The following is a 14,570-nucleotide window of genomic DNA, read 5'->3' as shown; positions in this document are numbered from 1 at the left end:
CCTTCCCATGACTTTAATTTCAGATTACGATAAGATTGGATTGTTTTTTTGACATTCGAAATATAGATATACTGATTTCTGAACCCAGACAATTACTCTTGGCCAGTTTTTTTTAATAATACTGGAAACGATTGACTGATGTAGCCATAAATCCTTAAATATATCTTATCGTTTCTCTTGGTCTTGGCAATAAAAATTATAACAAGAAAAAGAGCGTCAATTTAAGTAATTAATTTAAATTCCCAGAAAGAAAGAAGACCATAAATTAAAAATTTGTTATAAATTTGTCCACAGAAAAATAAAAAGTGCGCATTTTTTAAAGAATAAAAGTAGATTGCATTGTAGACAAAAACAATAGAAAAAACAATAAACATTATTGGTACTGGCATCTAACTCAAATAGTTGCTATAATTAAGTCCACTACTGTAAAAATCTTTATTATTATTACTATATTCTAGTAGATGCTTAATAAATAATAATTAATAAATCTCTAAAATAAAAATGAAAAAATGCAAAACTTAACTAATTCAATGAATAGTTTGATTGTGGTCTGGGATTTCCGACTGACAGTGTGATAATCCTAATCTATATAGAAATATACACAAATTGCACTTGAACTAAAATTGATCAATATTTACCAACACGTATTTTTTTTTCAAACTTACTTTGAAAACACCGATTTAGATTATTTAAAATATTTTTGAAACTTTTTAAAAAAGAAAAAAATGAGCCATTTTATGTGCTGTATACTATAAATGCTTGTGGTTATTTGAAAAAAAAATCATTGTCTTTGAAAAAACTCCCTTTAAACTTGTGAATATATCCCAAATAGTGAGAAATTTAACAACAGTCATTAGTTCACAAAAATGGGACTCGTGTTAGATTGAAAATTTCCTTTTCTTCATTTAATATATTTAAATACGATAATTTTATTTCGGTCTGCATTAAAAATACCAATTGTATAAAATCATTTTTATAATCGAAATAAAATTTTTCAAGTGGGTGTATCCTAGTACTGTACACCTGATATCAAGGTTGCGCAGTACTAGTTTGGAGGGCCGACGACGACCTCTAAATGTATTGCACCTATGTTACTGACTGGATTTTCAAATCAAAACACCTCCAAAAACCTTCGAATTGACCTATATAGCTATAGTTGAGCAAGTTTAGAGTGAGAAGTGGAATACCTAATTCACCTCGGACCGAGTACCAAGGGCATGTGGGACTAGCCTGAAGAACCCATTTAAATTTACCTTCACAAGATTCTGAAACCTTTTTGATTGGAATAAGGGTACATACGGAGTAATAAAAAAAGGACACAAAAATATATCCTACCTGTTTCCACTCACAACGTTTTGATAAAGTCACGCCTCTAACGCCCCTCAAATTAAATAAAGATTTAAAAGTGACTATAAGTGAATAGAATATATATAGACAAATTCACTAAGGAGAAGTGAGACAGAGTGCGAATCGTCAGTAGTGGGGTAGACGTGTTTCACTATTTAGTGTAGCAATCGATGCCGACCCCACTCTTGATCTTTAACTTTAAAATGATCCTATCTCTCTTTTTCAGCATCACTAGTGTGCCTATAACAGTCTATGTATCCTTTTCCCTTGTTATTACTAACATTACATTGGAAATGTATTAGTAGATATTAGATATTATTTATATGATTTTATTTTGCACTGTTATAAAGTAATTTTCCTGCTCTCATTGTTTCTTTATTTGTGTACTTTAACGTTCCACTTCCTGTATAACAAAGATTTGGTGTAAAATTTCATATTTAACAAATATAAAACCTTATCTAAATATTAGAATTAAATTCTGTAAAATTTAGCAAATGTTTTAATCAAATGATTACTACTGCTATGCAACTCTGATTACACGTGTGGTAGTGATGCGGTACTAAGATAATTCTGCGTTTGCCCCTTATATATATATTATATATTCTCATATTTACATTTAACATGATGTCTTTTAATATTTATTTTAAAAATTAATTACATATTAAAATATTTTTGTTTGTTTCTTTGTGATTACAGGCTTTCATCAATCCATTCATTCGGACAAGCATCATTTACCCCTGTCATCAAGTACCTTTAAATAAATTATGGAAACGTTGACATGCGACTACCTTAGATTCATTTTTGCCATGTATTTCGAAAAAGTATATTATATTCCAATTGTAACATGCCTCATTTTGAATATAACAGTAGCTGTCACGTAAGTTTAACATTTTTGTTAGAAACTCTCATTTCCAATGTTAATTAATTAATAACTTTTATGTAGATTTTGGATGTCTATATCATCGAAACACGTTACATATTTGTTACCATATATCAGCGACACAGGAACAATTCCGCCAGAAAGTTGTATATTTGGACAAATGTTAAATATAATTGCAGTTTTATGTACGTAAACCTATAGAAAAAATATATTTTAAGTGCAAAATTATTGAGGGATTCATATTAAACCAGCTTTGGCAAATATTTACGTAGGAAACCTGAACTATTAATCAATACAACAATGTTTGCTTTACTAATTAGGGGACAATCAGTAGAATTTTCAGATTTTCTGGTAATCAAATAAAATTAACGTACCCGTACATTGAACATAACAAATATCATACTAATTGCCTGCCTTATGACTTTTTAATTTTTATTACTTGGTTTTAGTATGTATCATTATGTACATCAGATATCGCCACCTTAGGGAATTAATTGGAAAATTCGACTATTTGGAAACTCAGCAAAGAATTAATTACTTAACTCTCATAATTGGATATCTAGCTTGCATTGGCTGTAGTATTGTAGGCAATTTTCAAGAATTACATGTACTTGTTATACATTGGGTTGGTGCTGGACTAACATTTGGTATGGGCTCAGTGTATATGATACTTCAGGTACTACTTAATGGATTAAGTTATTACGAATAAATTGTACAATTTTAGGCAGTTTTATCTTTTAAAATATATCCTAAATTAGGAACAAAAACAAGAAATGTTATTAAAGGCGTTCTATCCATTATTGGGTTTATAACATTTCTTGTGTTTTTTGTTGGTGCCATAATATCATTACCTCGCTTTTCTGGTACACCTTTTTTATTCAAATTAACATACTATATATACACAATAATTTTATTTTTAGGCGCAGACATTACAAAATGGAAAAAAGAAGATGGATATTTTATTGCGCATGAGATAAGCTCATTTGCTGAATGGATATGTGCAGGATGTACGTCTGCCTACATTTTCCTTTTACACTATGATTTCAAAGACATACAATTGTCAGAACCCATAATTATTATAAACAACGCCATATCTTTGAATATAAATAATACAAGTAGATTTTAGTTTATGGCATAATGTTGAATGTTAAAACGATCGATTGGTTAAAGCTTAGTTTTGTTATTCCCGTCATCAAAAAGAATTAGTTAAATGATACTATAAAATGCACACGAGAAATAGCGTAATTACAGAGAACCATAGCATATATGAAAATTCACAGCCAAACCATGCACTGTTAAAACAAACATTTGAATAGCTTAGTTGCAATTTTGCATGTCGAAATAGAACTATCGTTTTGTAATTCACTGGAAAAATGGGATCAAATTTAAAGTATTTGCCTATTGTGGCATTTTTATCTTTGCCCTCTTCGTTGATAATTTCGTAAGTAACATTAATGTGTACCTTGTTACATTGCATTAAAAGTTGTGATGTCATTGTTTGTGTAGGATTATTAAATAACATCTAACAGTAATTACTCAAATGTAAACAATGTTTTTAATAATTAAATATAAATTTGCATATCGTTTTGAATCTTTGACCTATTTATATGCATTATTTACTACAGAAACCAAAAATGAATGTTTTTACAGATTTTCAGTAAGTTATTATAATAAGCACATAACGACTGCAATTCCGTATATAAGTGATTCAGGGTCGTTTCAACCAGAGAGTTGCATTTTTGGACAGGCACTGAATATTTGTTCAGTTTTAAGTATAGAAAATAATTTCATAAATAGCTTTGGATATTAATCTTGAATGTTTCAGTGGTATTGTCAATGTACATTCGGTACAGGCAAATAGAGTATGTAATAATTCGTCATGAGTACAGTTGTAACAATCACTTAATAAATAAAAGGTCTTTTTTTGTTGGAATTGTGGCAGCTATTGGCGTTAGTATTGTCGGCAACGTACAAGAAAGTGCATGTTTATTCATGCATTGGGTAGGAGCTTCAATGTGTTTTGGACTTGGAGCTCTTTATCAATGTCTGCAGGTTTGTTTTTAGCATAAAAAATGATAACATCGTCTTGTTTAATTTTTACAGACACATATTTATTATAACCTATATCCGATCATCGGTCAAAAAGTGATCAATAGATTTAGATTGTTCCTATCGATTGCGTCTGCAATTTCGTTCGTAATATTCTTTGGGACCGGAATTGTGTCCAATATGCAGTTCACAGGTAAATGATAATGAATCTGGAAAACTATGGGAGGTGAATTGGTTTTATTTCAGGCACAGATGGAACTAAATGGCAGCCGGAGGATGGAGGACATGATTTACATGTAATAAGCGCAATTATGGAATGGATTTGTGCCAGTGGGACCATGGTCTATTTGCTTTTATTCAAAATTGATTTCGAGACTATAACAGTGAAAGAACCAGAAATATTCGTTGCTGATAATTTTACAGTTAATGCAAAAATTTGTTCTCGAAGAGTTTCAAACAATAGCACTTTATATTAATATAAATGTAGAAATTAAATATCAATAGAATACGCAAGTTATTCGATGGAGTTATCAATCAGTTCTAATTAAATCAGTAATTGAACACTGTAAAAATATATATAATGTTTGTTTTTGCTCTTAGTTGATGTGGTATTAAAATTTTGTCATCTAGACATATTAATGAGATTTTCCATTACAATCTTCCACAAAAAACATATAATTAACATCATATTAGTTGAGGACCATGCATCATATCGCATGTCCTTCAAAAAATGGCAGTTCAGAACTTAAATTACACTTATCCTAGTTTCAATCAATATAATGACACATTTTTATAGTTTAACTTTGAAAGTACTCAGTATTACATTAGCTTTACAAAAATGATAAGTGTTAAAAATATACCGGTGATTGTTGTTTTAGTTACAGGTGTAACAGTGGCTATAACGTAAGTAAAAAATTACTTTAATTTTGCAGAAAAATAGACAACTTTTATTTATGTTTAAGAAATTTTACATAATAATCTGTGTAAAAATAATCCATTCGATTCTAAATAAACTAAAATAACACGAAATATTACTTACGATCTTTAAACAAACATACCGTGTTATAAATAATAATGTGATTTGTTTACAGGAGTGGCTTCGCCTATTCTCAGAAACATGTTACATATGTTGTCCCATACATAAGTGATACGGGCACGTATCCTCCTGAAAGCTGCATATTTGGTCAGGCACTGAACATATTGTCTGTTTTAAGTAACTAGTACATTTATTAAAAAACCTACCTTTACCATATTTTTATTTCAGTTGCTTATATGATATATATCAGGTATCTGCAAATAAAAGAAGTAATAAACGACTCCAATGGCAATTACCATAATTTAAATAAAATAAATTTGATGTTTGGATACTGTGCTGCCCTTGGGTTAAGTGTGGTAGGCAATTTTCAAGAGACTAACCAAATTACCGTCCACTGGACTGGAGCGGTTTGTGCTTTTGGTGGAGGTGCCTTGTATCAGGTTATTCAGGTAACGTAGACCAGTTGTTTAGAAACATAAAACTGGTTCCTTTATTTTCTAACAATTGGTTTCTTTCAGTACGTAATTAGTTTAAAGCAAGAACATATTTTTAACAAAGGCATCATCAAAATTGTACATTTTGTCTTAATGGTAACGTCAGCAGTAACATTTGTTATATTTTTTACTACGGGATTAATTGCGAACTCAGAATTTCAAGGTAAACTTAATAAAATGATTAAATTTACTTTAAAATTAATTAATTTAAAAGGCGACGACTTGACGAAATGGAAAATGGAAGATGGAGCTTTCGACCTACATCTTGTCAGCACAGTAAATGAGTGGATTTGCGCTAATTCGGTGATGCTGTTTATTTATCTTTTGAAGTGGGAGCTTGAGAAAATAACTGTAAATGGAATTAGAGTTACTTTAAACAAAACCTATTATAATTAAACAAGAGCACTAATTTAATTAATTAAGTTAATATAATAAAAATAATTTTAACTAATCCTATCATTACTAGAAACAATACAATTACTAGCAAAGTACTTCTCTCAATAAATTAAATACAAAATGTTTTCATATTATAGCTGATATTTTATTCAACATGTAGGGTTAAGTTTCATAATACACTGATGTAATATAATTGTTTGATACCTTGAACTGTCCAATTCAATTTATTTATAATAAATAAATTATAAAATATATTTTATAATATAATATACACATTAATTTAATAAACTCTAAAACAATGATTTATTTATAGGGATTTTAGTATATATGAGAATAACCAGTTTTGTAAAATTCAATTTTTTATAGTAAAAAATATTTTATAATTATTTTTTCTGGTGTAGTTTTTTATAGTCTGTTTCAATCATAAAATTTTATATGATACTATAAAGAGATTAAATGTATATAAACTGTGTCTACTAAAAACTAAATCTTTTGAGATAATGATATAAAATTATGGAGTAAGAATACGAAAAAGAATTTAAATGTTAAAATTCTGGTTATTTATTTTTTATATCAAAATAAATAAACTATTTAAATATACAATACTGAATCATTCTGTCATTATTATAGAAACTTTTAAAGGTTGAATATTTTAACCATAACACTTTTTAAGTGTTTTAATGTTATAAAAATTACTATAAAATGTTACATATTTTTCTAAATTGAACTGAATATAAATATAGCAACTTTAATTTTGAAAAAGATTTTTAAAGATTAAATCTGTTTTATTTAATTTAATTAACATTTTGTATAATATTCTTTTTGTTTTATAATTTTAGTCCGTCACCGTGGCCTAGACTCGAGCATCTTCCGAAGAGACATTCATATAAGCTTCTTGAATTGCTGTGATGAGTTCATTTCAATTTGGTAAATTTTTTATGTTTCGTTTTATTTGGTTTTCTATACGCTTGTTGTCTCTAGATTGAGACGGACAAGGCAAAACAACGATGCATTGACCATTAAATAATCCATCATAATTTTAGATATGTGTTTAGGATCATTTTAACGTTGAAATATCATTAAAGGATTCATGTCTACAATATATGGATGAAAATTGTTGTTTAATATACATAATCAGTCTAAGGAGGCGTACACCAGAAAAATGTATGCATCTCCATAACATAATTGAACCGCCTCCATGTTTGACTGTGTATATAATAAACTTTTTTATAGTTTTGTCCCTGTAGAATATTTAACATAAACCATAAGCTACAAACCACAACATAACGTCTAACTAAGTTAGACTTGTCACTAAAATCTGCTCGCCACATTTGTTTCATCCTAAGCAAGTTAGAATTGGACTTCACTTGACATTTTTAGTATAAACCTGTATTTTCCTTCTAGGTCTATTTCTGGAATTTTTTTTAATAATACAGGAAGCGATTGATTTATTTAACTGTAAACTCTTCTTGTCCCTCTTGGTCTTGATAACGCTAAATTATACTTTTTACAGTTTTACTTCTACCAATGATTAAATAATTATAATAAGCATAATGAATAATCGATTTAAATTCACAGAGACTAATGGAAGACTATAAAGTAAAAAGCTGTTGTTTCTCCATTAAATAAAATAAATGAAAAAAAAAAAAAAATAAAAAAGTACGCAATGTATGGTTTAATTTTGCAGAAATGTTGACAATAAATTTGACATTATCACAATTTGGGACTTCTATTACAAATAAAATGTAGTTTGACAAATTATGTTTGTTGGTTGTTCAAAATTAACAAGTAATGCAGTCCATTACTGGGTATGGGAAATTCAGTATTTTTTTAATAAGCCTTTTTAAAAATAATCATTTAGTTACAAATTAATAAAAGTTAAATTATCGAATTGATTATATTGTTTTCAAAATTTTAAAAGCTTTCTGATTTTCAATTTTTGCGAAATCGATTAATCTGAACACAAAAAAAGAATAATAGATAAAAGCAAGAACATATCTGTAGTAATTTAATTATATTATGGTCGATATTTGCGATGTTATCTAAAATTGTTCGTGTCATCAATGATTAATCGTGTAAACTCAGTGATATAATACATAAAACCGAATATTTTTGGATTTCAAGTATTTTGATAATAAATCAATGTTTTTATATTAAATAAAAAAGAAAGACAAATAATTAATACACAATACTTATTTATTTTTTCAGTTATTCACTAGGTATTTAAATTTAAATATATCTCTCGGTTCATTCAATTTTTTAAAGTTTTGGTTGCTATTTGCGGTTCACTGTTCACTGACTTTTATTTATTGATTAATTCAAGAATTTTGACATGGAAATGGTCATTTTCCAAAGATAATAACTTTATCTTTGGACAAAAAGTATATTAAAAAAATATAACCTCAGAAAGAGAAACAATAAGTTTTCTTTAGCTTAACCAAAACTAGTAAGTGATTAAAATTTTATAATATTATGTGTAATAATGATTCTTAAAATTTATATTAAATAAAATGATAAAAATTTTTTATCAATTAATGAATTGTATTGATAAAAACCGTCTGATTTGCAGTCATTTATTTGATTGTTTTTCCAGTTCATCGAATCTAATTAGATTATAGATTTCGAATTAAGGCTCCAAAATGACATATTTATATTTGTGACGGCCACAGGGGTGGTGCTGATGCAGCAAACGAAAGTAGTTGCCATCAAGCGGGCACTTGGTTCGGAACGATGGTGTTTAGGCATGCCTACATATTTCCAATAACTGTTGGCGTGTGGTTTATTTTCACATTCCTTCTAACGTAAGTCCTATTGTTTGTTTGTAAGGTAGATGGTGTGTGAGCTTAGTTGTTTGCATTTTCAGATATGGGATTGCGGTGCTCAACGACGATGTAGTCCCGGTGTTTCCCTACATCAGTGATACGGGAACATGGGCGCCGGAAAGTTGTATTTTCGGGCTCATGCTCAATCTTGGTGCCCTTATAAGTGAGTCCGTTTTTTCTACTTGACTTTGGCCAATTAAAATTATTTTGTTTTGACGCTTTTTTACATTCATAAAAAATGTTTTGAAAAGTTTCATTAAAGTAAAACTTATTAGTAAAATGTTGCTCCTTATAAATTATTTAATGCAAATTCTTTTGAGACATTAAGTAGCTTAATTTTTTTGTGGAAATGTCCAAGTGAGTTTTAGTAAAGAATAATGGAAAATTTGCAAGATAACATTGTTTAAGTCAATGTCAATGTTTCATGAATAAAAGTATTACTTTATCTTCTTTTGGCTTTAATTTTGTCTACATCAGATAAAAACTATTGGCTTAATTTATCTTCTTACTTTAATTACTAAGTTTTTTTCCAACACGTATATATTGAGTGCTAGCATTGGTGCTACCTGTGCAATTAAAGTTACTCCAAAGCTGAGTGGGGCGACGAAATATATAGGATGAATCATCTAAATGATTCAGTAAATGATTATTGAATAACTAAAATGAATGTCAACATGAAATTTTATATATTTTTTAAAATATCCAGTTTTAATTTTATATTTAAAACATTGTTTTTTCAAATGAAACTTTAAATATTTAAATATAAATAATTTCAATGTTTACTTAAGAATCTGTACCTGCGTTTTTAATTGTTTTTCTATCATTATTTTTGTAGATATTTAATTTAAAAAAAAATTAAATTCTTTAATTCAAAATCGCATCACACCCAACAAATTCATTCAAAAGCAACTGAAATATTTGAAAACATTAAACAATAGGTGTGGTATTTCCTTTTATATTTATCTACCACATCCTATAGCTAAACTAAATATGTACTGACATATTACAAAAAATTAGAAAAAACTCTCCTTCGGATCTTATGTATTGTTCTAAATGCTTTCAAATTTCATACTTGACAAATAATACGAAAAAATCTATAAATTGTTCTGTGGTAAAATTTAGTCGTCTGAGCGTTTTTTAGATGTAGAGTATTCTACAACAAATTAATAGAGAGTAAAATTCTGGAATAATGCCAAAATTGAATGGTTATTCAAAATATGAAATAAAAATTTATTTATTTAAAACTGAAATAAATAAATGGAAAAATTATGTAATGTGTATAATAATTTGGAATAGGATTAATATAATAGTTTGACTCTTTTGTTAATGTATGAATGAAATGTCAAACATTACAATTGGCAGTAATAGAGACATTTCACTTCGTGTGATTATTTTTTGAAAAAGAAATAAATAAATAAATAAAGCAGATAAAGATGAAGGAAAATATTAAAGAGACAATGTATCTAGAATTTTACTACATTATATAAAATTACTACATATATAGAAATTATTTTTAGTATTATAGTTTATTTTTAACACAAAACAATTTTACAAAAGAATTGAAAAAATTCTAATCAAGGGCCAGAATTACAATGGTGCTTTCGAACCTATTTAATTTAAATTTAATTATTCTACATGAAAAAGAAAAATGAAATTAATATTATTAAAACTCCATAAATGTTTTAATTAAATAAACTTTTAGTAACGAATTAAAAGAAAAAACAAATTAGAATAGATATTATCGGTTATTGAATTGTATTGCCGTTGTCCATTAGGAAAAGGCTTCATATCATTACTTTTCGTATTTGATATTCCGTAAACCATTAAAACACTCGCTTCAATGTATATTTAATGACTTACTTTGAATGGACAATATTTGAAAAGAAATAATATATTAAACATAATAATAATAATAAAAACTTGTAACAAATGTGATTTGTTAAATATTATAATAATATCGATTTAAAATGGGAGAAAAAATGGGATAATATAGATTGAATTTTTATCTATTACTACGTCAATTTCAGTGGCCGTCACCATTTACATCAGATACAGACAAGTGAGAGAAATCAGCGAGAAGAACAACGTTGACCAGAAGTTTATAAATTACAATACGATCTCCCTTTATTTGGGATACTTGGCCGCATTTGGTATTTGTATAGTGGGAAACTTTCAGGAGACGAATGTGTTCTCGGTGCACGTTATGGGAGCCTTATTGTGTTTCGGACTGGGATTCGTATTTCAGTGCCTCCAGGTATTTGATTGATAAATAATTATTACGATTGTGGGACGACGGGTGATGTGTTTTAGACGAGGATCAGTTTCGCTCTATATCCAATTGTTGGAAGCAAAAGTATTAATATCATAAGATTGATTTGCTCATTGATATGCACATTAACTTTCCTGATTACATTCATATTTGCGGGCTTATCAATTAAGGAATTTACAGGTATGTATTATATTATAATCTAAATCATTTATTTATGAACGTTTAAATATAATTAACGATCTGTTTTTCCCTCTTGCATAATTAATGTAATGGTTGTTTGGTCTAGTGGTCATTCACCTTCACGAAATCGCTGGTCTTAATATATTTTAACCATTTACATTAGTGTATTAATACAAAATTAGTTTTTTTATTGCGATCGTTTTTGTTATGGAATAAAATTTGTTCTAAGAACTGTAATAGATTATCTTAAATAATAATCACTGTATAAATTATTTATTATATTTAGCTATTATGGTGCATGATTTATTCAAATAATTTTTATGCTATTTTTAATATATATATTTATTTAATCAATATAAAAAGTCACAAAAAGACAGCTTTTTCATGATAACGATAGACCTGAAGGGTTTCATCTTTATCCACCGTATAATTCAGATATTTTCTCAAGTAACTGTTATTTAATTTTAACATTATCAGTTTTTAAATAAACGGCTTTATTGCGAAGAGACTGAAGAAGACTGTAGTTGCACTTTTCTCAAGTTATCAGATTTTTTTTTCACATCAGATGAATATGTATGTAGAATTATGAAAAAAATATATATTATATTATAATCAATAAACGATGATTATTTTGTTGGAAAAAAAGATAAACGTTAATTATTTTTTCCCGTACTTAATATTACTGTATAAAATTTACTTTTAAATTATTATAAATTGTTCCTTTTTAGGAGAAGACAAGACAAAATGGAATGAAGAAGATGGGGGATATACGCTGCACTTTGTCAGTACAGTGGCCGAGTGGATCCTCGCTATTTTCACAATGATTTATATTGTTACATTTACCAAAGAATTCAAAACTATAACAATAAAAGAACCGGAAATTACAGTTTAATTATATATATTTTAAAATACACATCTCGGTATTATTAGTGTATGTAATAATTAGGCATTTAAGATTTTGATTAAATTTTTTCACCTTTTCCTGCACATCTTTGTTCACATATGTCGTACTGAAGTATTTTTAAAATAGTACTAGTTTTATTAGTAATATTTTATTTACGTAAAATCAGTCTTATTGAGAATCCAATACATTTTCAGACATTGTCATTTTTAATAAATACAACCTTTTTAAACTCAAACTTTTTAAATTCACAAGAAAATGTGAGAATATACAGTATTATATCAACTGTCAAAATCCATTCAGAAATTGTAGAAACCAAATGTAAATCATATCCGGCATCATTTTCCGTCCACTTTAATTGATCGTCACCATCAAATACCGCCAGAGAACATGTGGCAGTTATTGTAAATAAAAAATAAAAAGGTAAGGCTAATGCACTTAAAATTAACCTTATGGATTTCAAACAACAATCATTTTGTGTTTTCCAGGTTAGCACAGTCTACAAACAGTTAATAAAAATTAATTTATAACAAATTTATGCTTAATATATAAACAAAAATGCATGAATCATAAAATTGTACCTGCATTATGATATAAATTGATCCTATCAGAAACGCCATGACAGATCCTATAAAGTGAACTGTCAGATTAACAGTCTCCTGGAAGTTGGCAACAAGGCTTATTCCAAGACAAGCAGTACATCCCAGTGCGAAAGCCCATTTATTAATATTTAGTAATTTCGGTTTATACTCTTCATTTAAACATAATTTTATATATTCGTACCTTATTACCATACAAATAAACACTGAAAATTTATCATTATGTTATGTTTTATATGAGGCTTTTAAATTCCCATACATACGTACTTATAAAAGCTGCTATATTTAACATTTGTCCAAAAATGCAGCTTTCAATTGGAAGTGTTCCTGTATCACTTATGTATGGAAAAATAGGTTCCACATGCTTTGATATCACAGCTATTATATATCTAAAATCACATATCGTATAAAGGAAGAAAACTATTTTTTACATTAAGAACTTGCACTTTGTGTGAGAAATGTTATAAAATTTATCAAGCACATATTTATTGAGGTAGTACGTTGAATGTTTAATTACTACATTCAATAAACAACCTTTTCACGCAAACCACTTTTTAATTTTTGTATTATATACATACTTACGATGTGACAAATGTAGCACATAGCCATACTGTATTTAAAATTGGCCAGTAATAAGTTTTGATTACAAATTTGTTTAACGCACCAATCATCTTATGACAATGCTAACAGTTAAAACTGGCGTTTCATGAATTGTTATCTTAGGTGTGTTATTCGAGTATGAACAAATGTTTGCTAAATATACTAATTTCATATGTTTTCTGATAACGATCTGGAATAGTGGAGATTATGGTACTGACGTTCAACCTAGATTTTGTCCCTTGATCATTTAAATGGTCGATTTTTAGTGAACGAAGCGTGGACGGTGCTCTTCTGATAATTATTTTTAATCCAAGACGACTTAAGTTCGACAACACTTCAGAAATCAATGAGATTCTATGCATCTCCCCTTGTTCTTTACACGATTTTTCATAGATTTCACGAATTTACATAGTTTAAGCCCGTAACTGTATTATAATTCATTAATTGTACATTTGATTACTGACATAAGTGACATTATTGTACTATGTTGAGGATTTTACAAAATAAAAGTTTTATAATAAAATAGAAAATATTTTTGTTCATAACATTGAGGTTTGTGAAAATATTAAAGATACAAGTTAATGAAAAATAAAATTGAAATTAATAATTGTAGTATTATCCCATGTAAATGAAGTAGCATAAAAATAATACTTAATAAATAAACCTTTATAATTTAATTCGATGCTAATTGTAATTAATGATGAAATGTTTGAATGAATTATGATTTTGACCTTCCGGCGACAAAATTGTTTACAACATAACAAATATTAAAATTATTAATTAATTGAAGGTATTACCCAGTCAATCTATTTAAAGATTAAATTTAGAAGATTTAAATTTTGACTATTAATCATTTAAATGGTTGATTTTTAGTGAAAGAAGTATGGACGGTGCTCCTCTGAAAATCATTTTTAATCTAAGACCATTTAAGCACGACTACTTCCATAATGGATCCACCATGTCGTGGACCTGGGGCTCAGTACCACTTCACAAACCA

At 27.9% G+C, this 14,570-nt stretch overlaps 4 protein-coding genes across 6 annotated transcripts; 3 read left to right on the top strand and 1 right to left on the bottom strand.

The window, feature by feature from the left end:
* The first annotated feature begins 2,042 nt into the window (after positions 1-2,042).
* On the top strand, positions 2,043-3,353 carry LOC109599959 (DNA damage-regulated autophagy modulator protein 2-like). Its single transcript, XM_020016015.2, has 5 exons — positions 2,043-2,224; positions 2,291-2,412; positions 2,677-2,903; positions 2,952-3,090; positions 3,148-3,353. Exons 1-5 carry the CDS (start codon positions 2,112-2,114, stop codon positions 3,351-3,353), a joined length of 807 nt encoding a protein of 268 aa, XP_019871574.1. The 5' UTR covers positions 2,043-2,111.
* A 119-nt stretch (positions 3,354-3,472) lies between these two features.
* Positions 3,473-6,567, top strand: LOC109599966 (uncharacterized). The gene is made up of 10 exons (XM_049964651.1): positions 3,473-3,668; positions 3,878-3,999; positions 4,053-4,279; positions 4,331-4,469; positions 4,523-4,743; positions 5,073-5,179; positions 5,368-5,489; positions 5,541-5,761; positions 5,831-5,969; positions 6,021-6,567. Exons 1-10 carry the CDS (start codon positions 3,601-3,603, stop codon positions 6,200-6,202), a joined length of 1,548 nt encoding a protein of 515 aa, XP_049820608.1. The 5' UTR covers positions 3,473-3,600; the 3' UTR covers positions 6,203-6,567.
* LOC109599964 (DNA damage-regulated autophagy modulator protein 2) lies at positions 6,041-13,190 on the top strand. Of its 3 annotated transcripts, none has more exons than XM_049965042.1 (6): positions 6,041-6,157; positions 8,872-9,003; positions 9,066-9,187; positions 11,052-11,278; positions 11,335-11,473; positions 12,202-13,190. In XM_049965042.1, the coding sequence occupies exons 2-6, from the start codon at positions 8,933-8,935 to the stop codon at positions 12,363-12,365; spliced, it is 723 nt and encodes a 240-aa protein (XP_049820999.1). In that variant the 5' UTR covers positions 6,041-6,157; positions 8,872-8,932; the 3' UTR covers positions 12,366-13,190. The 3 variants fall into 3 exon arrangements, 2 of the variants coding, with proteins under 2 accessions (XP_049820999.1, XP_019871581.2); XM_020016022.2 differs by lacking the exon at positions 6,041-6,157 and adding an exon at positions 7,061-7,129 and having other exon boundaries at positions 12,202-12,454; XR_007547555.1 differs by lacking the exon at positions 6,041-6,157 and having other exon boundaries at positions 8,805-9,003; positions 12,202-12,797; positions 12,863-13,190.
* Positions 12,568-13,858, bottom strand: LOC109599960 (DNA damage-regulated autophagy modulator protein 2). The gene is made up of 4 exons (XM_049965041.1): positions 13,556-13,858; positions 13,241-13,362; positions 12,956-13,179; positions 12,568-12,873 (listed from the first exon to the last, which is right to left on the bottom strand). The coding sequence occupies exons 1-4, from the start codon at positions 13,642-13,644 to the stop codon at positions 12,568-12,570; spliced, it is 741 nt and encodes a 246-aa protein (XP_049820998.1). The 5' UTR covers positions 13,645-13,858.
* Positions 13,859-14,570: the final 712 nt, after the last annotated feature.

This window comes from Aethina tumida, chromosome 3, assembly GCF_024364675.1.
Source record: "Aethina tumida isolate Nest 87 chromosome 3, icAetTumi1.1, whole genome shotgun sequence".
Lineage (NCBI taxonomy): Eukaryota > Metazoa > Arthropoda > Insecta > Coleoptera > Nitidulidae > Aethina > Aethina tumida.
Note: the sequence above shows the minus strand (reverse complement) of the source record. Positions and strands in the feature narration are given on the sequence as shown.

What these genes read in the sequence shown, in the direction of transcription:
- LOC109599959 (XM_020016015.2), top strand. Translation starts at nt 2,112, where the DNA reads ATGGAAACGTTGACATGCGACTACCTTAGATTCATTTTTGCCATGTAT. An exon ending in AATATAACAGTAGCTGTCAC is followed by an intron (nt 2,225 to 2,290) that starts GTAAGTTTAACA and finishes ACTTTTATGTAG; the next exon opens with ATTTTGGATGTCTATATCAT. An exon ending in AAATATAATTGCAGTTTTAT is followed by an intron (nt 2,413 to 2,676) that starts GTACGTAAACCT and finishes ACTTGGTTTTAG; the next exon opens with TATGTATCATTATGTACATC.
- LOC109599966 (XM_049964651.1), top strand. Translation starts at nt 3,601, where the DNA reads ATGGGATCAAATTTAAAGTATTTGCCTATTGTGGCATTTTTATCTTTG. An exon ending in CCCTCTTCGTTGATAATTTC is followed by an intron (nt 3,669 to 3,877) that starts GTAAGTAACATT and finishes ATGTTTTTACAG; the next exon opens with ATTTTCAGTAAGTTATTATA. An exon ending in GAATATTTGTTCAGTTTTAA is followed by an intron (nt 4,000 to 4,052) that starts GTATAGAAAATA and finishes TGAATGTTTCAG; the next exon opens with TGGTATTGTCAATGTACATT.
- LOC109599964 (XM_049965042.1), top strand. Translation starts at nt 8,933, where the DNA reads ATGGTGTTTAGGCATGCCTACATATTTCCAATAACTGTTGGCGTGTGG. An exon ending in CAATCTTGGTGCCCTTATAA is followed by an intron (nt 9,188 to 11,051) that starts GTGAGTCCGTTT and finishes CGTCAATTTCAG; the next exon opens with TGGCCGTCACCATTTACATC. An exon ending in TCGTATTTCAGTGCCTCCAG is followed by an intron (nt 11,279 to 11,334) that starts GTATTTGATTGA and finishes GATGTGTTTTAG; the next exon opens with ACGAGGATCAGTTTCGCTCT.
- LOC109599960 (XM_049965041.1), bottom strand. Translation starts at nt 13,644, where the DNA reads ATGATTGGTGCGTTAAACAAATTTGTAATCAAAACTTATTACTGGCCA. An exon ending in TGTGCTACATTTGTCACATC is followed by an intron (nt 13,363 to 13,555) that starts GTAAGTATGTAT and finishes ATGTGATTTTAG; the next exon opens with ATATATAATAGCTGTGATAT. An exon ending in AAATATAGCAGCTTTTATAA is followed by an intron (nt 13,180 to 13,240) that starts GTACGTATGTAT and finishes ATAAATTTTCAG; the next exon opens with TGTTTATTTGTATGGTAATA.